The following is a 25,066-nucleotide window of genomic DNA, read 5'->3' on the forward strand; positions in this document are numbered from 1 at the left end:
AAGTGAATGATGCCCACAAAGTAGAAGCCAAACAGAAACTAAATGCATTTTGAAGCCTGACAGACTTTTGCCAAGGGTTTCCTCTTCCTACCACTCTTTCTGGGATTGTTCTCTGCCTGGGGCTAGAAGCCAGAAGTGGGGATCTATTATAGTATTTATCTTTGGGGAAAGATGAATATACAGCTAAGTGGAACAAGTGAATTGCAATATATGAAATCCATATTAGTAAGCAAGCTTTTTAATTTACACAAATACCCAGACATTTAGTCATAAAATGTAAGCAACTTATCCTGCTATTGGGCTAATGAAAATGCCCTATTTATATGAAGAATCTTTGCAATAATTTCAGGGAAAAATATTTCTTCAGTGGGAAAAAGTAGTCTAATTCCTCATACATAAATACATAAATCAAAAGAGCAGTCATTAATTTTGTCTTTCAAAGTGCGTAAATTAAACTTTTGGCATTAATAAAAATAAAATGTTGGAAAAAAAGATGCCCATACATGTGTACATGATTTTTATATATAAGCCCCCAAAATTAGAAAACAGAATGAAAAAGAGATTCTTTTCCCATCAGTAACAAATTCCTGAGATAGCCTTAATTAGAAATATGTAATCTTCTACATTGAAAAAAACTGAAGCAAATGAATAGAGAAAATTCTGGCTCTACCACCTAACTTGTCTCTTTATTCATTTTGCTTTAGTTTTTCATATGGAAATGTTACTGGCAGCAACAGGAGAAAGGTTAAGTGAATTATAACATAGTTTGTTTTAATGAAAAAGCAGTCTTGTAAAGCATGTCACTAAAGCTCTAATGCCCCAAAAGAAAAGTTTTATTATACAAGTGCAGCAAAAGAACTCGATACAATTTAAAAGAAAATCTGAAAAATGTTTGCAACATATTGCTAAAGTATTAACTTTTAAAGAAAAAAAAGGCTGACTACAAAGTGGTTAGAATTGGCAAGGGACGCCAGTCTAGTCATTCCCTTAAACTAATCATGGGACTGTAATTGGTTGTGAGATGTTTTTGGTAAGGGATGTTCAGCAAATTGGCAAAATTTTAAATGTGCTTATTCTTTGAATCAGAAAGCCTACTTCCAGTAATTTTTCCTATCAAAATATTTACACAAACACAGAGATTTGTGTGCGATGATATAGCTGCTTTTTATTTGTAAAACTGAATCAACCTAAATGTCTAGGAGGTATCCAACCCGCAGCCTGTGCTGCAGGCCGCGTGTGGCCCAGGATGGCTATGAATATGGCCCAACATAAAATCCTAAATTTGCTTAAAACCTTTTGTTTGCTCAGCAGTTTTCGTTAGTGTTTGTGTATTTAATGTGTGGCCCAAGATAACTCTTCTTCCAGTGTGGCTCAGAGACGCCAAAAGGTTGGACACCCCTGGAGGAAAATGTTCAATAAATTAAGACATTTCCATAAAATAAAATGCCACTTAAGATTTGGCAGCCCTTTGACTTCAGAAGACGTCAACAAAATATTATTAGGTGAAACAGTAGAGTTTGAATTCATTCCATTTATGTTAATAAACTATATATATATTATATTTAAACATATGTACAAAGAAATAACTGTAAACATGCAACAAATTAATAAAAATTAGCTTAATTAATGTGATAAATCTTGGGTGATTTAAAAAATTCTAACCTCCAAATACAGTGTTATTACTTTGAAAAAATAAATCATGACTAAAATGTGAGGCCTCCTTTTAAAAAAGACTTTTACATCTAAGACTTTACCTATCTAATAGAACTGTGATGCTATCACAAGTCTGATAATTTAAAATATCCCTATATCCTTACTTCCTATCTCTTTTTAAGGAGAAATTAGAGAAAAAAGCACTGGCATTTATTATACAAGCACCTACTAAAATATAATAACTATATGCCATTATAATTGCTTTTCATATTAACCTTTATAGCAATCATACAAGGCTATTATTGTTCCCAGTGCAGAGATTAATTCAATGAGATACATAAGTGTTAACTTTCATCACACAACAACTAAGTAGGAGAACTAGTTTCTGAAGGCAGATGTGGCTCATTCATAATTTGTATTCTTTTTACCATAATTTTGTTTCCTGTTTCACGTGTGTGTGTGTGTATATGCACACACACGAACACAAACTTTTCAGAATCTATAGTAGCCAACACCATCAGCTACTCCTCTAGCCTTCCTGGCATACTACTTTTTTATTCTTTTAAAAGTATTTTTTTTTACTTCCAGGTTAATTGCCTCAGATACTTACTCTGGTCTGCATAAGTCTTTTCTTATTCTACATTCTACATTCTCCTATTCTACATTCTAAAAGTAGTTATTGAACAGTTATATATATTTCATAGTTTATAGAATATTAGAGCAGGAAGGGACATAGAGGAACCTAGCTTCTTCAATTTTTTAAAAAATAACAAATAATCAAGCAGGCCACAAAGAGATTAGTGTGACTTAGTCTCCTCCTTTCAGACTGCTGCCATCGATAAGCTGTATGGTCAGGTGGGTGCACCCACAGTGCTCACATGTATCTTAAGACGTAGCCACATGCAGGAAGAGCTGAAGGAAGGGCACTAGGAGTGGCAGAGGCTCGCAGGTAGCGCTCTGAGTAACTTCACTTCCACCCTATAGAGCTAAATATATAGTGTAAAATGTTACAATATGTTGAGAATAAGTAAATTACTCAATAATTTCTGAGAACAGTATATTTATTCCATTTCAGCTTCCCTCTCCATAATAAGCCTTCTAAACTCCTTGTTTTTTTGTCTAACATGTTTCTGTATTATTTGGTATTATGTCACTACACAGTTAAATTTGTAGTTGGTTGAGTCCAGCAGTGTATTCAAAAGTCATGCCAACAGTTGGGCAGTTCTCGTTATACAGTCTGTTCCATTCATTGCAAGATATCTCATGCCCTTAACCTTTGTCCTAAAAAATGCCTTGTATTCCCCCAAATTACTATCTCTCTATAAATATATTTCCACAAATTCCTAAAACAGCCCATAGAACAATGTCTCAACCTATGTGTGCTAATAGACCAGTTTTCCATGCCAATCTATTTGAGATCTATACATTATAATTTTTTTAAAGTCACTAGGAAAAAATGTAAAAAGGCATACAAAATAAAAGTTCCATTTTATTATTATATTCAACAGACAAAAATTACTCTGCTAATTACTATACAAATTTCCAAATGGTTATTCTCATTTTTTGGCTCTCATGTCTTTGCAGACCAAAAATAAATAGTGCCCAGAGCAGCTCTGGCCCACAGACCCCACTATAACTAGCATTGTCCTAGGCACTGAGAACCACTGGTAAAAATCAAGAAACACATAATCATGTCAGCTATTATTATCTTTGTCATTTTTTATTCTAAATATCCTTTATCCTTATCTAGAATATCCTTTAAAGGATATTCCAATATCCTTTAAATTGTTTAGCGGAAACAAACAATTCCATCCACATTAATGATCCTGCACTACCTCACTCATTCCCACTCGAATCTTCAGACAGACACACAGTCCTATTTCTTTTCTTTTCCAGGGGGCAACACTGCCTTCTATGGTATTGCATTCCTCCCTGCAGAAGTACATCGACATTACTTAACAAATGAAAAGTCCAGTTCCCTTTTAAATACAAGCTAAAAAGCAAAAGGATAAAACAAAATTTCACTTTAAAAGGACTCATAAAATATATATACTCAGAATACAAAAACAATATCCACCTCATTGCCTGTTTATCTACAGGTTCAGGCCCAGCCTGAGTCACGTTCTACCCTGGGTCACGTTCTACCTTCCTTGTCTCCGCTCTGCAGCAGCCCCGTTACTCAACACAGGAAATGGCGCAGGTACAGGCTTTCCTTCCCACCACAGTTCTTTTTCTCATGACAATATACTATTTGTCTGGAAGAATTTAAGCACTGACTTTCTCTTTTACAGTGGTATCTTCTTAAGAATATTGTCACTTGAAGACAATGTCAAGGTTAATCCTATCCCAATCATAGTTTTGACAGTAAGCAGAGTTAAACATCTCTGTGCATACAATACATAGATTGACATGTTAAATTTTAAAAATTCTTGAAGAATGCTAGTGACTTTATGAATTTTCATTAAAAAGATTCTAGGTTTAAATTCACTCAAACGGCTGATGTCATTCTCACATAACTTTGAGGTAAAGTCTATATTTAGCTGTGAATATTAACTCATATATTCCATGTAATTGCATACATTATAATAATATAGCATAGAAAAAATAAAATATTTTAGTATGTGAGCATATGCATGTGACCTATAATGTAAATAAAAGCAATTGTTTAACTTAAAATTTTCTATTGTCCTTACATCGGAGCATTCTGTAACATTGATGTAACAGTAAGTATTAAATTTCTAGTGCCAATCTAATAAAGAAAACATACAGTCAACTAAAATTTAGAAGAAAAATTGATTATGTTATTTTGCTTTTAAATATTCATTTAATTATTTTATACAGTATTCATCAATGGAATTTGAAGTCTACATACTTTATATCATAAACCATGATCTTACCCTTTTCTTGGCCACCACAGCAACTTTGCCAACAGCTTTGGATATATCTGTAAAATAAAGTACGGCTGCTTCAGAAAACATGCCTATGCTCCTGTTCAAATAAATGTGAAGTTACACAATCAGAGTTTTCTATTTTCTCATAATGTGGTATGTGTTCTCAATGATCAAAATGTTTGATCAAAATGTTGATAAACTCCGCTTACCAGATTTGAGTAGAGCAAAGTCATTCAAAAGTAATTATAATAACATCAGGGATTTGTATAGATTTAATAAACCTCTTCCCCTAACTCTGACTGGTTGATTGGATGTCCTTCATTTAGCATCAGGTATATCATATTTCTAGATTCTGGTCAGTGTGTAATCTCTGGAGTATAAATCTCAGGTACCTCTACTTGCACATTTACTGCATGACAGACATAAGATAATGACTTATAGACATTACTTCATTTAATCCTCATGATAATCTTGCAACATTGAGGCTAAAGCAAGTTAAATTCCCTGCTGGGAGTCATACAGTGGGGCCAGTCCCATCTAGCTGTCTTTCCAAGATGTTAGTTGCTCCCATTTGGGCCCCCTGAGCTGACAAGAGTGCCTGAGAAGAAAGACAGCCAGAATGAAAACAACCAGTACTTTTTCTTGTTCTACTGCTCCTGAAACCAGAATAATTAGTAACCAAATACAACATAGAAAATCATTTCAATGTATTTTTGATATGAGCACAATCATGTGCATCTCTGTGTATGTATTAGTAAAAATTATTGCCATAAACAGATTTGAAAAAATTTTAATCTGGAATCCCATAGCTCAGTATGTTATATGTAAACATTTGTTCATAGACATGTTTTTCAAACTTTAATATTATGGTAACGAAAAATGGAAAGAGCTATGAACATTAACAATAAAGTTTAGAGTTACATTTAACATTAAAGAAACATACAAACAACTAGGAGAAAGACCCATCTCTTTAGTAAATCCATAGTCATCTCAGGTCACACAAGTTTTTTCTTTGAATTATGGGTATTTCTAAATATGTCTAAATACTCTACAAAGCTAGAATGTGCCTTTAAGACAGGAATCATGTTTCACATGTAATAGGTACTCAATATTTTTTATAATTAATAAATGTACATGTATTTTATTCAGAACCTTACATGGATATAAAATACACATTTTACTTAAACAAATTAATATTATTTATCAATCAAAGTTCATAGAACACTTACACAGTATAAAATACTATACTAGACTGTATAAGATATAAAACTCTATATTCTTAGAACTTCAGTTTATTTATTTATAAACCAGAAGTAATAATTATTACCTTAATGGTATATTATAAAATTTAAATACTATGCTCTATGTAAATAAAGCTCCTAAAACAATGTCTGATAGATAATAGATAATCAACAATCTTCTCTTCCATTTTGGCTAACAAAGACATTTTTGTATTTTGGTGTGTATGTGCATGTGTGAGAGAGAGACACACAGAAGAAGAAAGAAGAAAAAGGAAGAAAGAAGAAGAAAATTTCTAAACCTTAACCTTTGGAATACCAGGAATTAGTGATGATATAAGTTACTTTTTAAGTGATCCTATCATTTTTCTACTTAAATAAATAATTTTATTCTATGTAACACAGTTGGAAATAAATGATGAGTAAAGATAAAAATAGTGAAAGATTTCAAGACACACAAAAAATAAGACCAATGAAATCCCATAATATATTTTAGATTTATAAAGGGCCCAGTAGAACCTGATAATAATTACAAGATAAAATTAGTTTTGTTATATCAAAAATGTTTTCTCCTTGTTCTTTTGAAGACCTCTAAAAACAATAAAAGTCATGATGAAATAGTAATCTTTACAAATAGTTAAACTTGCACACAAAAGTAACTCAAAAACTAAAATTGGATCCAATGGACCCTGACTGAATACTAATGAAAAGAGAATAGAAATTTGTTGTTTCTCCTTAAAATATACACTATTCTTATGTAAAACTTTCAGTAGGGAGATAGATAAATTAGGAACAGAAATATCTAAACTATTGTTCAAAGAAAATTTTATGTCTAAAAGCTACAGAACCATCTCCCAATGTCACGGGATTGTCTTGGAGGAATATCAACAACCACTCTGATTTTCAAATGCCAAAGGGAAATTCTGATATAATGCTTAAAAACTATAATTACTAGTGATTTCCCTATTAACAGGACATGCAGATTTGGATAACTGAAAGGGCCTTTACTTCTGAGCTATATCCACATCATATTTTTAAAGAGCAAAAAAGGAACAGTAGGTAGAAAATACAAATGTTCCCAAGTAGAGGTGGTTATGCTTCATGACCCACAACAAATGTTAAATATTTTTTATTTACAACCATATTAGACAGGAGTACAATTATCATCATAAATCAATAGCTTCTCTCCTTTAAATAATTTTTTAAAGCTTGTCCATTCATGGCCTCAAAAAAACTGTCACTATGTGCTTCTTTAAATGTGACAGCTGAGAGTATTTTCTTACAAAGACAGGTCAGCCCAGTTTAGAAGTCACCACCCTGTCCTAACAACATGTAAAAAGCTGAAAAATATATTGAAAATCAATAACTTTCCTTAGATACCTCACAGAAGTGAGGTCACACAGCAGACTACTGCCCCCAAATCTGGGAAGACGGACAAGCAAATATAAAGACCCACAACTCACCAGAGCAGAATCCCCATGAAAGAGCCAGAGTAGGAACATGTGAGCTGTAACTGATGAAATGCTGGAGGGGGACCCAGCCATGGGAGAGGAAGATACACTTCTGTAAGTTTATCTCCTGGAGCTCTACTGGGTTCTCCCAGCAAAGACCAGAGAAAAATATTCTCCCACTTCAGGTAGTGGAAGCGAAAAAAACATTTTGAAATATGCCAGAGCATTCAGTTCTTTGTAACAAGGCCTGCCCTCAAGAGACTAACTTACTCGAGCCTCACCTCTCGTGATTTTTCAGAGCCTAACCAACCTAGAGAAAGGGGACTACCCAAATCCAGCTGGCTTTAGTCTTCCATGTGGGAGAGAGGAAATATCCAACTCCCACCCCCTTTAGCCATTCTGTACCACTTAAGGGACAGATAGATAGATAGATAGATAGACAGACAGACAGACAGACACTTAAGTTCAAAGCCCAGGACTGAGACCTAATCATAGGACTACAAAATGCAACCACTATCCAACATACCTTACCACTACACTACTAAAGGCCTATTTACCACAGTTCCTTTTACCTAGTCCATTCCTGATAGGGGATGTTAAAGTCTCCAATTACAAAAGTAGGTGCATCAATTTCTCCTTGAGTTGTATTGATTTTGCCTCACATATTTTGACACTCTGCTGTTAGACAAATTCATATTAATATTCTCCTTTCTACCAAAAATTACAAGGCATACTAAAAGGCAAACAAAAAACAACAAAGAACCCAGTTTGAAGTGACACAGCAAGCATCAAAAGCAGACAAAGATATGTCAGAGATGTTGGGACTATCAAATGGTGAATTTAAAACAACTGTGGTTAATATGCAATATTAAGGGCTTGAATGTTAAAAGTAGACACCACACAAGGACAGATGGATAATGTTGGCAGACAAATGGAAATGATAAGAGATAGAATAAAAAAGAAATGCTAGAGATCAAAACACTGTACAAAAGTGAAGAATGCCTTTGATGGGCTCAATAGACTGAACACAGCTGAGCAAAGAATCTCTGAGCTTGAGGATATATCAACAGAAATGTCCAAAACTGAAAAGCTAAGAAAAAAGATGGAAAAATAAAAACAGAAGAGAATATCCAAGATCTATGGCACAACTACAGAAGTGTAACATATGTGCAACAGGAATACCAAGAGGAAAACAAAGACAGAACAGAACAGATTCTTATCTGAAGGAATAATACCTAAAACATTTTCCCCCAAATTTAATGTCAGACATCAAACCATAGATCCAAAAGCTGAAAGAATACCAAGCAGGATAAATGCCAATAAAAACTACACCATGGCATATCGCATTTAAACTACATAAAATCAAAGATAAAGAAAAAATCTTGAAAGAAGCTGGTGGTGGGAAGGAAGCAGGGGGGTGAGTGCCTTACCTATAAAGAAGCAAAGATAAGAATTTCATACAAATTCTCCTCTGAAATTATGCAAGCAAGAAGAGAATGGGGCAAAATCCTTAAAGTACTGAAAAGAAGAAACTCCAGCAAATTAGAATTCTACAAATGATGTAATTACCTACAAAAATAGAGGAATATATGCTTTGTCAGACAAAGAAAAGTTGAGGCAATTTGTTGCCAATAGACCTTCCTTATAAGAAATGTTAAAAGAGAAGAAAAAGTATCTAGGTCAGAAACTCAGATCTATATAAAGAAAGAAAGAGATCAGAGAATGACTAAGTGAAGGCAAAATAAAAACTTTTATTTTTCATATTCTTAAAGTACCTAACAGGCAATAGTTCAAAATGATAGCAAAATATATTCATATATGTGCATCTATATATACATACATACACTTATTTTCAGTGAAAACAGTGATAGCAGTGATACAAGGAACAGAAAAATTAGTAAAATTTTATCACAAGGTACTCATGAAATATTACTCATGAAATATTACTCATGAGCATTACTCATGAAATAGTATATGTTATTTGAAAGTGGGCTTGGATCACTGTAAATGAGTTTTTCCAAACTCTAGAAAAACCACTTTTAAAAAGTTAAGAAAAAAGTATAATTGATATGCTAAGAAAGGAGAGTTAACAGAATTATATAAAATGCTCAATTAAAATCACAAAAGGCCAATAAAGAGTAGAAGAAAAAATAGAAACAAAGAACAAGGAAAACAAAAAGAAAAGAATAACAAATATGTTAGTTATTAACTCACTCTATGTAAATACGCACTTTAAATGACAATGATATAAATATACCAATTAAAAGATATTATCAGGGTGAATCAACAAAGAGGACCCAATTATATGTCATCTATAAAAAACTCACTTTAAATATAAAGACATGTATAGATTAAAAGTAAAGGGGTAGAGAAAAATATATCTTGTTCACACTATTCAAAAGAAAGCAGCAGTAGCTACATTAATTGCAAAGAACACAGATTTCAAGAAAGGGAAATTATCAAGAAATGAAGAGGAGCATCACATAATGATAAAGTGGTCAATACTCCAAGAAGACATAATGATCATCAATATAAATTCATCCAACAGCAGAGTGTCAAAATATGTGAGGCAAAATTGATAGGAATCAAAGAGAAATGGATAAGTCCAATATTATAATTGGAGAATTTAACACCCCTCTGTCAAAAACAGACAGGTCTAGCAAGTATGAATTTACTGGTAAATTCTACCAAACATTTAAGAAAAAATGTCTATCAATTCACTGCAAACACTTCCAAAAGACAGAAGCAGAGGGAATACTTCCTAGCTCATTCAATAAGGCAGTGCTATCCTAATACCAAAACCAAATAAAGACAGTACAGGAAAACCATACATCAACATCTCTCATGAGCATAAATGCAAAAATTATCAAGAAAATATTAGCAAATCAAATCTAACAACGTATGAAAAGAATTATGCACCACAACCAAATTAGACTTATCCCAGGTACACAAAGCTGGTTCAACGTTCAGCTGGATTTTGAACATTAATGTATCACCATTCAAAAATCAATGAATGTAATCCATGGCATCAACAGGCTAAAGGAGAAAAGTGACATGATCATATGAATAGATACAGATAAAGCACTTGACAAAATCCAACATGCATTTATGATACACACTCTCTGCAAACTAGAAAAAGAGTGAAACTTCCTCAACTGGATAAAAAGAATCTGCATAAAACTTATAGTTAATACATACTTAATGGAGAGAATCTCAAAGCTTTTCCACCTTGATCGGGAATAAGTCAAAGATGCTTCCCCTCACTGCTCTTGTCAATATTATACTGGAACTCCTAGCTAGTGCAGTAAGACGCGACAAGACAAGACAAGACACAGACTGGGAAGAAAGAAATAAAAGCAACTTTGTTCACAGATGACATGATAATGTATGTAGAAAACTCAAAAGAATTTAAAAAATCCTGGAACAAAGAAGGCTCCAAATAAGGTTAATACATAAAAGTCAAGTACTTTCCTATTTACCAGCAATGAACATGTGGAATTTTAAATTAAAAACACATTACCATTTACAATAGCACCCCCAAGATAAAACAGGCATAAACATAATATCAGCAAGACCTATGCAAAGAAAAATAAAACATTTTGCTAAACAAAATCAAAGAACAAAATAAATGTAGATATAATCCATATTTATGGATAGGAAGCCTCAATGTTGTTAAGATGTGAGTTCTTCCCCATATGATCTATAGATTTGATGCAATCTCAATCAAAATCTCAGCAAGTTATTTTGTGGACATCAACAAACTGATTCTAAAGTTTACATAGAAAGGCAAAGGCCCAGAATAGCTAACACAATAATGAAAAGGACAAAGTCAAAGTACTGATTCTGCCTGATTGCAAAGCTTACTAGAAAGCTATGATGATCAAGACTGTGGATACTGGGAAAACTAATAAAAAATATAACAATGAAAGAGATTAGAGAGCTCAGAAATAAACTCATGTGTTTGTGTGTACATATATTCAACTGATCTTTGACAAAGAAGCAAAGACAATATAATGGGGGAAACAAGATAGTATTTTCAACAATGGTGTTGGAACAACTAGATATTCACATGCCAAAAACTGAATATAGACATAGACCTTAAATATTTCACAACAAGTAACTCAACAAAGATTACCCATCTAAATTTAAAATGAAAAACTGTAAAATTCCTAGAGAGTAACATAGAAGAAAATCTAGAAGACTTTGTACATGCTGATGACTTTTAGATATAATACCAAAGGCAAAGTCCACAATAAATAAACGATAAGCTAGATTTATTAAAATTAAAAATGGCTGCTCTGCAAAGGACAGTGTCAAGAGAATGAGATAATAATCCACAAAGTGGAAAAATATTTGCAAAATACATATCTGACAAAGAACTGATATCTAAAGTATACAAAAAACTCCTAAAATTTAGTAAGAAACTACTAGATTTATTAAAAAACAAGAAATGAACAGACATATCACCAAAGAAGACTTACAAATGGCAACAAACATGCGAAAAAAATGTTCATCATATGTCATTAGAGAATTTCAAATTAGAGCAATGAAACACCACAACACACCTATTAGAACGGCCAAAACCAGAACAATGACACCACCACAGGTGGGTGAGGATGTGGAGCAACAGGAACTGTCATTAACTGCCAGTGAGAATCCAAAATGGCACAGCCACTGTGGAAGATAGTTTAGTTATTTCTTCTAGAACTAAATATATTCTTACCATATGATCCAGCACCTGCGCTCCTTGATATTTACCTAAAAGTGTTGAAAATGTATGGCCATATAAAACCCTATACATGAATATATTTAACAGCTTTGTTTGTAATTGCCAAAACTTGGAAGCCACCAAAATGTCCAGCAGTAGGTCAATGGATAAACTCTGGTACACACAAACAACATAATGTTATTCAGTGCTAACAAAAGAGCTATAAAGACATGGACGAAACTTAAATGCATACTACTGAGTGAAAGAAGCCAATATAAAAAGGCTATTATCTTGTATGATTCCAACTTTATGACACTGTAAAAGGTAAAAAAAAAAAAACTATGGAGGCAGTAAAAAGATCAGTGGTTGCCAGTTGTTGATGGAGGTGTGGGGAAAGGGTAGGGATGACTAGGTGGAACTCAGGGCATTTTTAGGCCATTGAAAAGATTCTATATGATACTACAATGGTGAATACATGTCATTACACATTTGTCAGAATCCATAGAATGTTCAACACAAAGAGTGAACCCTGATGTAAACTATGGACTTTGGAAGATAAGTGTCAATGTTCGTTCATAGACTGTAACAAATCTACTACTATGGAGAGGATTATTGATGGTGGAGGGGTAAGGAGCATATGGAAACTCTGCACTTTCTGCTTAATTTTGCTGTAAACCTAAAATTACTCTAAAATTAAAATTATCTTTAAAAAATAATTCTGATAAAAAGGTAGAGATAGGGACATTTAGTCTAAAATGTAGAACATGTAACAAAATATTAATTTTATAAATAATACAAAATCCTAAGGCTGAAGTATAAAAAGACTGTATAGATAATACCCTATTCATTTTGAAAATACAATTATAATGAATGTTCCAATATAAGAAAAAGCTTTGTAGCCCCAGTAGAATCGCTCATTTGGAGTAATAGTTAACACAACAAATACAGGACAACCCAATCATGTGGACAGGACTTTGAATTTGCCATAATCCAACTGGGTCTATAATTACATATCATTTACTGACTCTGAAGATTTCAACAAAGAGTTGCATCAAACATAATAGTGCAACAATTTCTGCAGGGCAGGAAGAATTGAGGCCCAAAAAATCAGTAGTAATTATTTCCAGGATGGAAGAAGAAATGTTGGGGTGAAGAAATCCTCAGAGTTGCTAGGATTAAATAAATGGTTTGCTTCTAAGTTACTCATCTTTTGTAAAATATCTAAATAGCAGCTGATTATCTCTCAAAACTACTTTTAAACCCAGTGAAAAGCTAAATGCGCTCTAGAATTCACCCTGAAAGCTAAGCAGACACAAGGATTAAACTGTCTACTTTGGAGATAGTGAAGAGTGAATATAAAGTGAGTGAGTCAGTGGCAAAGACTGAATGAACTCCTAGTGGTGTGTTCATGCCCCTCCATTTTACCTACTTCGGAAAAAATGAAAGTGTTTAGGCAAAAGGTTCTCAATATTCAGGCTGACTTACATAAAATTCTATATGCAAAAATCATCAGACTTCCAGAGAGAAAGTGATCTGTTGCTGCAGACCTGATGAAAAATAAGCCATCTCTAGGGTCTCTAGACAAGCCAGAATGCCCAAGGACCCAGACATAAATAACCTGGCATATACAAAAGTGGCAAAGGCAAAGTTCCATAACTTATTGAGAGTGGGTCTATTGCTAGTATAAAATGGGTACAGTATAATGTTTTAAATAAATGACTATATTACTTCAAGTTATTAATGTTTTAAAAAACTAAATATTTCAAATATTATATTGCTTACATGCAAAGCATAAACTTTTATTTGTGACAACAGAATGAATTCAACCTTTATTGCTAATAACAGAGACATTGTATTTTCAACACAAGGAAGAAAATCACATTTATGATAATAAATGTCTCTTTCCCTGGTCTCAGAGTAAACCAGAGTAATGTGCTTGTCATTCTTTTTCTACTCTTTTCTAACCTATAGATTTGCTTTAAAATCTTAAGTTAGGTGGCTGTGTTAACATTTAAACTTTTTCTCAAATAAAATGTTTTCACATACAAGTTTTAAAGTATATATATTAAACTTTTCTAAAGTAGAAAAAAGATTACTATGGTAAAGTGAAAAGGCTGGGCCTCATAAGACAGATAAACTCAGGATGGATAAAAGACTTAAATATAAGTCACAACACTATAAAAGTCCTAGAAGAGAACACAGACAGGAAAATTTCATATATTCCACACAGCAATATTTTCACCAATATGTCCCCCCCTAGAGCAAGGGGCATAAAGGAAAGAATAAACAAATGGGATTTCATAAAATTAAAAAGCTTCTGCATGGCTAAAGAAAACACCAGCAAAATGAAGAGGGACCCAACCACATGGGAAAATATGTTTACCAATGATACCTCAGACAAGGGCTTGATCTCCAAAATATATAAAGATCTCACACAACTCCACACCAGGCAGACAAACAATCCAATTAAAAAACAGGTGAAAGACCTAAACAGACACTTTTCCAAGGAGGACATACAGAGGGCCCAGAGACATATGAAAGGATGCTCAGCATCACTAGTCATCAGAGAGTTGCAAATTAAAACCACAAAGAGATACCACTTCGGCTCAGCATCACTAGTCATCAGAGAGTTGCAAATTAAAATCACAAAGAGATACCACTTCACACTGGTCAGAATGACAACCATAAACAAATCAACAAACAACAAATGTTGGAGAGGTTGTAGAGAAAAGGGAACCCTAGTACACTGTTGGTGGGAATGCAGACTGGTGCAGCCACTGTGGAAAACAGTATGGAATTTCCTCAAAAAATTAAAAATGGAACTGCCTTTTGACCTGGCAATTCCACTGCTGGAATTATACCTTAAGAATCCTGAAACACCAATTCAAAAGAACCTATGCATCCCAATGTTCATAGCAGCACAATTTACAATAGCCAAGTATTGGAAGCAACCTAAATGCTCATCAGTAAATTAGTAGATAAAAAAAAACTGTAGTACATTTACACAATTAAATACTATACTGCAGAAAGAAGAAACTCCTACCCTTTGCAACAGCTTAGATGGATGTGGAGACCATTATGCTAAGTGAAATAAGCCAGGCAGTGAAAGATAAATACCATATGATCTCACCTATAAGTAGAACTTAATCAACAAAACAAACAAGCGAGAAAAATAGAACCAGAGACATGGAAATAAAGAACAAACTGACAGTAACCAGAGGGGAGGGGGAAGGGGATAATGCAAAAGAAGGGGAAGGATCATCAAGGAACATGGATGAAGGACGGGTGGACAAAGACAACAGGGGTGGAGGATTAAATGTGGGAGGTCAGAAGTAGGTAGGGCAGGGGAGAGTAATAGGGGCAAAATGGGGACAACTGAAATTGAACAATAAAAAAATTAAACATGGTTACTAAGCAAAAACAATTAAAATCATATTTAAGTTTATTGAAAATCAACACCTTCATGTAATAATCATATTTTTTAGAATTAAAAATGTATCTACTATAATCCTTATGATTAATTCATTTAAAAAGCTATCTATAAACCATATTTATGATTCAAGAAAACTTTGAAAATGACCTGAAATATAATTATCATATTTTTACCTAATTAAAAAGAAAATTGAAGATGATCTTTTTAATCTCTGCCATGATTTATTTAAAAACAAAACATTTTGAAAAATACTTTGTTCTGAAATAATACAGCATATCCAATGAAAGCTTTATCCCAGAAATATATTTTAAAGTCATGGTTTCTAATTTTGAAATATATGCTTTGAAATACACAAAAGGACCTATATAAATAATCTAAGAGCAAAGAAGATGACAGACATGCTAATTAAAACCACTGCATTTAAATAGGGTGCATGTGTAGTCATTAAAAAAAATAGTTTCAGAGAGTAAAATATATACTATTAATCCACACAAAAATAATTTTTCAGTGGACAAAGACATAAAGAAAGATTTTTAAACATGCATACATACTTCAGAAAGCATGCATCTGAATAAACCCTTATTCAGGGGCAGGGCATAAGGTTAAAAGTCATATACCCTGTTTTGATAGGTAGCACATGTCCAGTCTTTGCTCAGGAGAACATCCATAAAGACGGGATGCTTCTTGTAGTGCACTTTCATACCACTTCTTCTTTCTGTTTTTACATTCTCCTGGCTAAAGAAACACAGAAAAGTAAGATTCATGGTAAACATAAAATTTTGTTTTACTATCTACTTGATTTAGTTGTTGAGCTGGAACTTAATCTCATTTAAGCATTGTACAATGTATTACTTAGACTTTGATATCTGATTATTATCATATTATTATTTTAGAATATAGTGAAGTTGTAGAGATTTTGCATGTTAATAGCCAAAGGGTCAGATTCTTGATTCACTAATATTTTAATATGATTCACATCACACTTAGAAAGTTATAAAAATTAAGACTACCAATGTAACGAAGTAGTCAATATTAATACATTTTATTAGAATAATGTTGATTTCCCTTTAAGTAACATAAGCAATGATACTGAAGTGGTAAAAATTGTAAAGCTAAGTTTCTTATTGTAAGAAAATTAATTCAACTCATATCTAGTTTTGGTGTTTTGGCATAGAGTCAACATATTCATACAAGTTCCTTAAACTTTCTGTACCTCAATTTCTTCATCTGTAAAATGTGGATAGCTGTACATACATCAAAAGTCTTACGAGTATTAAATGAAATAATAGATTATAGTTTGCCAGAGTAGGAAAAAACACTTAGTAAATTTTATTCTACTTGAATGCAGCACTTCTCTCCAAGTGTTTATTTAGTTTATATTGTTGTTCAATTACGGGTATCTCCATTTCCCCCCATTACTTTCCCCTGCCCTACCCACTCACCTCCAACATTCAGTCCTACCATCCTGCCACCCACCCCCATTGTCTCTGCCCATGGGTCCTTGACACAGGTTCCTTGACTTGATCCTTCCCCTTCTTTCCCCTGTTATCCCCCTCTCCCTCCCCTCTGGTTACCGTCAGTTTGTTCTTTATTTCCATGTTTATTTAGTTTTTCAAAAATGTATTTCAGAAAGAAAAACAATCAAAGACTCTCTAGGTTAAAAATAACTATAAAAATTACCTGGGCTCTTCTCAAATGTCACGTTATTCTTGGAGTTCTCAGATTAATATTAACTATCAGGTTCTCACTACACTTAATATTTTCATTTAATTGTTTATTACATTCTGATTTGTATTATAGTTAATTTGCATTCATGGCTGTCTCCACTCATAAAATGAAAAATCCTTGAAGACAGAGGCAATAAATAATATTTTACTTTTGTAATCTCCACAGTACCCATTTGCCTAATCTCTCTGCATATTATATAAGCATTCAGAAATTGGCTGTTAAATTGCAGGTGGTCCTGGACTTGATTCATTTGGTATAAAAGCAGCAAAGTAATTTAATCAAACAAAAATCTATTTTTGTACAAAAAATCTTTAAATTTCATTATTTCATATGAAAAAAGTTGAAGAAGAGATAACCAATTCAATAAAAATTTGAAAACTTACACTAAATTAAGCATATCTTAGCTAGTATTTCTGCAGCTCAAATGCTATAATAATGCTAAGTAAAAATTATAAATAGTGGAAAACCACCAAAAAGCTGATATAACACTAAAGAATTGAAGTTAAGGAAATTTCTCAAGAAAAATCAATGCAATATATAGATAAAGTGAACTTTGGTGAGTTTGGGTATCCTGTGTCTGTCTCAAGAATTTACTAGTAGGTATGTGCCACCTAGTGGTAGTACAATCAAATATCTTATAAGAAACAAAGTTAAGGCTCATAAAGAATTTTGAATTCCAGAATTAGCCTCAGTTATGCATTGCATTTTTCTATGAGTTCAGTTTTTAATCAAAGAAGTGATAGGTGCTTATTTTAAAAGTATAGAAAGCACCCATTATTTCCAATTTCTCTTGGTCTTCCAGCAATACTGTATGCCTCTATAAGCATTTACATCACCTATATATTTTTAAGGAATGCCCCACTTATATATACTTTGAGTTATTTATTTGTCTTGCAGATTGTTTTATTAATTTATTGACTGAACATATTCTAGACACTCAGAATCTATCACTGAAGAAAACAAAGTTTACATTCTGGCCAATGAAACAGAATCTCTACAATAAGCATAATGAATAAGTAAAGGCTGCAGCATGTTATAAGAGGTTATAAAATACTGTGTAATAAAAACGTAAGGCAATAAAGTGGTCAGAGTAAATCTCATTGAAAAGGTGACATTTGAGCAAAGACCTGAATGAGGTTATGGAGTTAGTCATGTGGATATCCAAGGAAAGAGCATTCCAGGTAAAGAAAAATTCTCTGCATAGGAAAATATATGTGTATTCAAGAAGTATCAAAGAAGTCAAGGTGGCTGAGGTTGAGTGAGGGAGAGGGAGAGTAACAGGGGATGATGTCAGGAAAATAACAGGTGCCAGACATTGGAGGTCCTTTCAGGCCACTGCAGGGACTTCGGCTTTTTCTCTGAGTGAAATGGGAGTCATTGCAGAGTTCTGAGCAGAATACCATTTGATTTGATTTAATGTTTTAGAACAATTATTCTGGTTGCTTTCATGACATAAGGCTATGCAGAGGAAGGTATAAATGTAGGGCCATTGCCTATTGCAATAATTCAGGCAAGAACTGATGGTGGTATAGAGCAGGGTAGCATCCACTGATGTAAAAAGTGGTAGAATTCTACAATAGATACAATTTGAAGGTAGAGCAAAACAATTTTCTGACCAACTGAAAACTGGTTGTGAGAGAAAGAGAAAATGACTCTAAAGCTTTTGGACTCAGCAAGTAGTAGGATGGAATTTGCTATCTGCTGAGATAGGGAGGGAGATTTGAGAGAAAAATTAAGAATTCAGGTATGTTGAACATGAGATGTTTATTATGCCATCCCAGCAGAGACACTAAGTAGCAGGTTGGTAAGGGAATTCAGGAGAGAGAACTGCACTGCATATAAAACTTAGGAATTTTCAACACACATGGTATAAAGCCACAATGTTGGATGAGATACCCTAGGGAATGAGAAAATAGATATATGTAAATTCACAGACGTAGTATGTACCACATATTTATTTGACAAGTGCCCTAGTGATGGACATTTAGGTGTTTCTAATGTTATATAATTTGGAAAAATGTTGCAATAAAATTCTTACACATTGGCATTTTGCCTGTATGAAACTATATTGAAGGATAAATTCCTAGATGTTAAACTACCACATTTAATGTTATTTATATTTTAAATGTTGGAAACTATTGTGAAATAATTCTTGAATGAGGTGGTTACAATCTTACAATGTGACCAAAAACAATGTTTCCTCACACCCTGGCGAACACTTCTATTACCAAACTCTTGGGTCTCTGTCAACATTTTTAATTATTTTCTTGTTATCATTTTCACTTCTTAAATTCAGTAATTATAGCAGTTTTTCCTATTTCTCCAGCTTTCCTGAGATATAATTGACATATAACACTGTAGAAATTTAAGGAGGACAGCATAGTGATTTAATATACTTATATATTGGAAGAGGATTACCACAATAGGGTTAGGTAACACCTCTACCAACTCATATGGTAACTTTTGAGTGTGTGTGGTGAGAACATTTAAGACCTACTGTTAGCAACTCTCTGGTGTATATTACAATATTGTTAACTGCAGTCACCATGTTGTACATTACATCCCCAGAAATTATTCATCACTTTTTCCTATTTCAAAAAATCACTTATATTTTTTGTGTTAGTATTTATATTGGCCTTTTTCTTACTGATTCATGAGATTTTTATATATTAAAGAAGGAGTCCTTTAGTATCTGTTATAAATATTATCTCCTGTTTATAGTTTATTTTTAGTATATTTGTATTTTCTTTTGTACTCATTTAAATCTTTCATCCTTCCAGAACTAATTGGATGTGAGGTGAAAAGTACAGCTTCCACATAATTTTTTCCAAAGTAGCTAGCCATTTGTTAAACAATACAACTTTTCTTTACTTATTTAAATACAACCTTTACCACTAAATATTTCCAAATACTTTTGAGTCTATTTTGGAGTCTATATTGTTCTATTACTCTGTGAAATCACTATTAATACCTCCTTTAACAACTGGAGCTTCATTATGACTTTATATTTTATAGACCTAAGTCTCTCTTCTGTATATGATTTTCCTACATATTTTAGAATTAGTTTTTAATTTTTTAAAATTGAGATTGCATAAAAATTAACTTAGGAAGAAATGACATTTTTCCATATTAAATCTTCCCAACCAAGAAGAGTTTTATATCTTTCCATTTACCTAGATTTTATTTCCTCTCAGTAGCATTTTAAAGTTTTACTCATATATATCAAGTACATGCTTCTTAAGTTTACTCCAGTGTATTATTTATGATTTGTTGCTATTATGAATGTGAATTTTTATCCCTTCGTATTTTCACACTGGTTACAACTTTATAGCAATTTTGTAACTGCCATGAAATTGAATTTTCTTATTGTTTAGTTTTTCTATTGTTTACAATAGTTTTATGTATAATAGTTTTTCCATTTGAATTCCATGGGCTTTCCCGGTAAATAATCTACTTATAATGTTAATTTTGCTTTTTTCCTTTCCTCTATATGTACTTTTGTTTCTTTCTAATTATGTTAGCCAACTCTACCAGGACAATTAAATAATAGTAGTAATTCTGCATACTTACAAAAAACTCAAATTTCCTATCTTAACAAGTTTCTTCTCTAATAAAAATCAAACTTTCAGTTGAATGAGTTCATGTATTTTTCAAGACATGTTTAAGTGATCCACATTTATTTAAATTGGATTATTCTGCAGAAGCTACCAAAGAAATGTTTATTTGTAATCACCTTCATAAACTAAGCTGTTTCAGACATTATCATAATTTTCCAACTGGAATCTGCCAAGGTTTTGGGGTTGACAAAGAAAAAAATAAAGACTCAGCATTTCATGAAACATAATAGATTCATTCTATATATTAATTACTAGGGTGAAGTTTGCAAAAGGTGAATGAATATTAACTTTGAATGAATTCTAGTAATAACACTGTAATTAAGTTAAATTTTAAAATACTATAGTATTTAATGAGATAATTATTCAACTTGAAGTTTTATATTTTGAACAAAAGTTAGCAAAGGACACAATGCTGTTTTGAATAAGTCAATGCTAAGGGGGAAACTATCATTTATTTTAAAAGAAAATTATCTTGTAAAGTCATGAAAAGATTTACCTTTACCTTTTTATTCAAAAGCCAAATAGGTCATTAACTTCAGATTTACAAGGAAACGTTCAAAGCCAAATACTATTCAAAATAGGATTCAAATTCAAGTTAACAGTAACTGCCATTCAAACTCACTTTTTTGACTTGAGTCTAGATGTTTCTTAACCCTTGGCTGAAATCTACAGCAAGAGGACTTTCCTGGTGACTTTCAAATAAAATGTCCTACAGGTACTTACTTAGTGCCCCAGAATTAAAAAGGTAAAATTTCTACTTGTGTGTAAGAGACAAAATTCCAAACTTCATTTCAAGTGAAAGCTTTTGTGCTCCATGAGTTAGAAGTATATTCAGGCTACAGGCTCCTTGTCCTCTGTGTGCTTCTCCTTCTCTCCCCACATCTAGGCCCTGTGCAGCTGGAGGTGTTCAGTGTAGAGAATAGAAAGGAAGTTGCAGAAGATGTTTTCACTTGATTGCTATCATGGCAATCTGGTTTGGTGCTTCCTAGGTTTGAAGGGAGAGGGGGAGGAGGAGGAAAAGGGGAAGGGAAAGGGGGGGGTGGAGAGAGAGAGAGAGAGAGAGTGTGTGTGTGTGGGGGGGGGGGGGTGGTTTTCTTCTAGCTGGCTGCTTTATCCCTAAGCCATGATCACTTTTCTGCATCTTTCTGCTTAGGCTGCACAGGAGAGGAAGCAGTCTTGGTGGAGACCCTTCTAAAATGACTCCTGGCGCTCTCTCTCTCTCATGCTGCCTGCATTGCTGCTCTCGAAAACTGTGGTACTGCTAGCCATTCCCAGTGCCTCTCACTCTCCTCACCTGGTGCCAGATCTGATAACTGGGAACTCTCACTCTGCAGACTTCTCAGAGGAAAGTTGGATACCAGTATGCTGTGTTGTTCAAGTTCTAGTGTACATACATCGAGCTCTCCAAAAATCACTAATACCGGAAAATGACCTCCTTCCTTCTCCCACAATGGGGAAGGAGAAAGTGTAAGGAAAACGCCACAGTACACCACCATTTTCTCCAAAGACATTTCTGCATGTTCATCCTTAACCTTTTATATCCTTGTGTAAATTGGGTCAAGCCAATTTGGGCACCTCCTTATAGTCTTGCATACATAGCCTTATACCTCAGTTTGCAATGTGAAAATAATTGTTTTGTTCTCAGCTTTTGTAGTTTTAAAGACCTATACCTTTCAATAAAACCTAAATATATCTAATAATTTTAGAACTTCCAAATTATCTTATCTCCCACCCCAAAACAAAACACAAAAATATTTTTAAATACATTTGTTTAAGAAGGAAATTTTCAAGGTAACTCCTCATCAAACTTTCAAAGAGCTAAAAGCTTATAAAGTTAAAAATTAAGATCAGTGACTTCAGATCAGACTACGGGAAAGGCTGGGCACCTTCAAATTCCAGTATGTTCTATAATCCCAAGAGTGAATATCAAGTCCTTCATTATTTTTATATTACGTTGACCACCTGAGTTTTCTCAATCAGTTTCATTAAATTTGGGGTCAAGGGAAAAAAATAAACAATCATAATGGAAAGAGAAGGAAGACATACAGTCTAAAATTTTTGTGAATTTATGAGAATAAATAATTCTTGACAGATGTATTCTTGATAGATGAATAAGCATGCAAATATTTGGAGTAAGCAAGAGGTTTGTGACTAAACAAAAGGTTATATAGGGGAAGACAGTACCCGATATCTGAGAAAATTCATGGCTATGTCCAAAACTGAAAAGCTTGTAAATTACTTTCTTGTGTGACCTTGTTTCAACCAAGTGCTATTGGCTCACAGAAGGCCCCAATAAGATTTTTACATTTCCCAGGAAGCAAATGAATGACACTTCTCAGTAACTTTCAACTCACTGAATGTGGTAAGTGTTATCACCATACACTAATACAGAGTAGCAAATTCAAAGAAAAGAACATATGGTTTGTCCACCCAGTAAGGCCAGCGAAGAGAAATCTGCAATCTGGCAGAAATTCATGTCTTCTGTTGCTCTGTATTTTAAGATCGCTTCTGTACATGAGAATTAATCAAGATATTTAATGGAATAGCCTGGAGTTGTAGCAGATAATTTTTATTTCTAATATTTGAATGTATAAGCAATGCCACAATATCTGATTTTTGTTAAACTGAATGAGAAAGCTTTAATCCAACAAGGTTAATTCATCTTAATCATTTGGGGGCCACCCCTTACTTTCTCTAGGTTTGCATAAATTGGAAAAAAATATGGTGAACGAAGAGTGAGGGCCTATAGTATATAAAATATAAAATAGTTACATGAATAACTTCTTTGTTCAAGTCCCTTGAAGTCAGGCAGTCTAACAGCTTCTCTGCCACATCTGAACAAAAGAAACTTTTCAGAGGCCGGAGACCTTGATGGTACAGGTTCAATCTCCCTGAGTGCACTGTCTGGCTATCCTCAGAGGTCCTGCCTCTATCCAGGGCACTGACGAGCTTTTATCCTCCTCCAGGGGTGACAGAATCTCTTCTCAGCCTTGCTGCTCCTGCCTGTCCCTTTCAGAGGCATGGCCTCTGTGTTCCCAGCCCACCCTGCCCATCCTCAAGGAACTCAGGTCAAGAAGACAGAGAAGCTCTGCTTTGATCCCACAATAGAAAACTCCCCTGAGACCTGGAAACACCAGGGGCCTGACTACTTTTTGGAATAAGAGAGAGGGAAAAATGCAGTCAAAACGAGTTCTTACTAAGTAACCACTGGTATTTGACTGGTAGGGAAGAATTTCCTAGCTTAGGGACTTTGAAGATTAGAATAATAGGAGGTTGTAGTCTTTCCACCTCTTGGCACCCTTCTCCTTCACACTTCCTTAATTTTCCCCCGTGGCACTCAGCAACAACTGACATACCATCTCTTTATTTATTTGTTTGCTACACGTCTTATCCCACTAATTTAAGTCTCATGAGAGCATTTAAGTTTTGTCTGTTTTGTTCACTTCTGAGCCTAGAAGAGTCACAAACAATAGGAGCTCAGTAAATATTTACTGAGCATAATAAATAGGCTTTGGGGTTTTTTTTCAGGGTGGTATGGGTGAAACCCAGTCAGGAAATTGGTGATGAAAATGAAAGGCTGTTACATTTTATAGGAAGCTAAAAAGAAATTTATAAGCATGATGACTATCTAGCATTATGAGATGGTACTATTACTCCTAAAATAATTTAGACTTTTCTTTTTTTTTGTATAGAGTTCAAATCTGTAAAGTGTTTCATGGGTCATTGATTTATCCTATTATATTAGTAATGTTTTTAAAAAGTGTATCTAATTTCAAGTACTTTAAATGGTATTGAAAAAAGAGTACCCTATTTTACAACTATAGTCATTCAATCAAATGCTTCTTCACATGCCCCATTTGTGGGATGGTAAGGCTTCATTACAGTCCTGTAGGTACAATGACAGCATATACAATCCAAAATTGTCAATTCACATTTCAATTATGTCAATATTAAAGTTAACTGCAAAGTAAGTACTTAAGTTTAGAAAATGTATCTTTTAGACAATATTGAACATATGTTAAAAATCTGGAAAACCAGAATCGTAAGTACTTAGCTTGCTTTATTGGCATCATAAATTTACTAAAATGACTTCAAATATTGACCATTACTATAAGTTATATCTTACATAATATGCCTCTTAAAATATGGGGATATAAGTCACAGATTTCATAATCTAAAGAAATATAAAATAATTTTCCTTTGGAATGCATCCCCACTAAATGAGGATCGACACTACTGCCTATTATAAAGTACTCTCCCTGGTGATTTACGTCAACTGCTGTTACTTATACACTCAAACTTGCAGTGTAGCTCACTGACTAACCATGTATCGCCCTGATGCATCGT

General features: G+C 33.5%; 1 protein-coding gene across 1 annotated transcript in view; it reads right to left on the reverse strand.

Annotated features, from left to right (window-relative positions):
* The window catches only part of ZCWPW2 (zinc finger CW-type and PWWP domain containing 2), an 88,373-nt gene that overhangs the window by 20,777 nt on the left and 42,530 nt on the right, over nucleotides 1–25,066 (reverse strand). The window contains exons 4-5 of the mRNA XM_036030560.1: nucleotides 15,992–16,109; nucleotides 4,551–4,597 (exon numbers count right to left, since the gene is read on the reverse strand). Coding sequence (XP_035886453.1) covers nucleotides 4,551–4,597; nucleotides 15,992–16,109 — 165 coding nt within the window. The remainder of the gene's footprint in view (nucleotides 1–4,550; nucleotides 4,598–15,991; nucleotides 16,110–25,066) is intronic.

Source organism: Phyllostomus discolor, chromosome 7 (genome assembly GCF_004126475.2).
Source record: "Phyllostomus discolor isolate MPI-MPIP mPhyDis1 chromosome 7, mPhyDis1.pri.v3, whole genome shotgun sequence".
Classification (NCBI taxonomy): Eukaryota; Metazoa; Chordata; class Mammalia; order Chiroptera; family Phyllostomidae; genus Phyllostomus; species Phyllostomus discolor.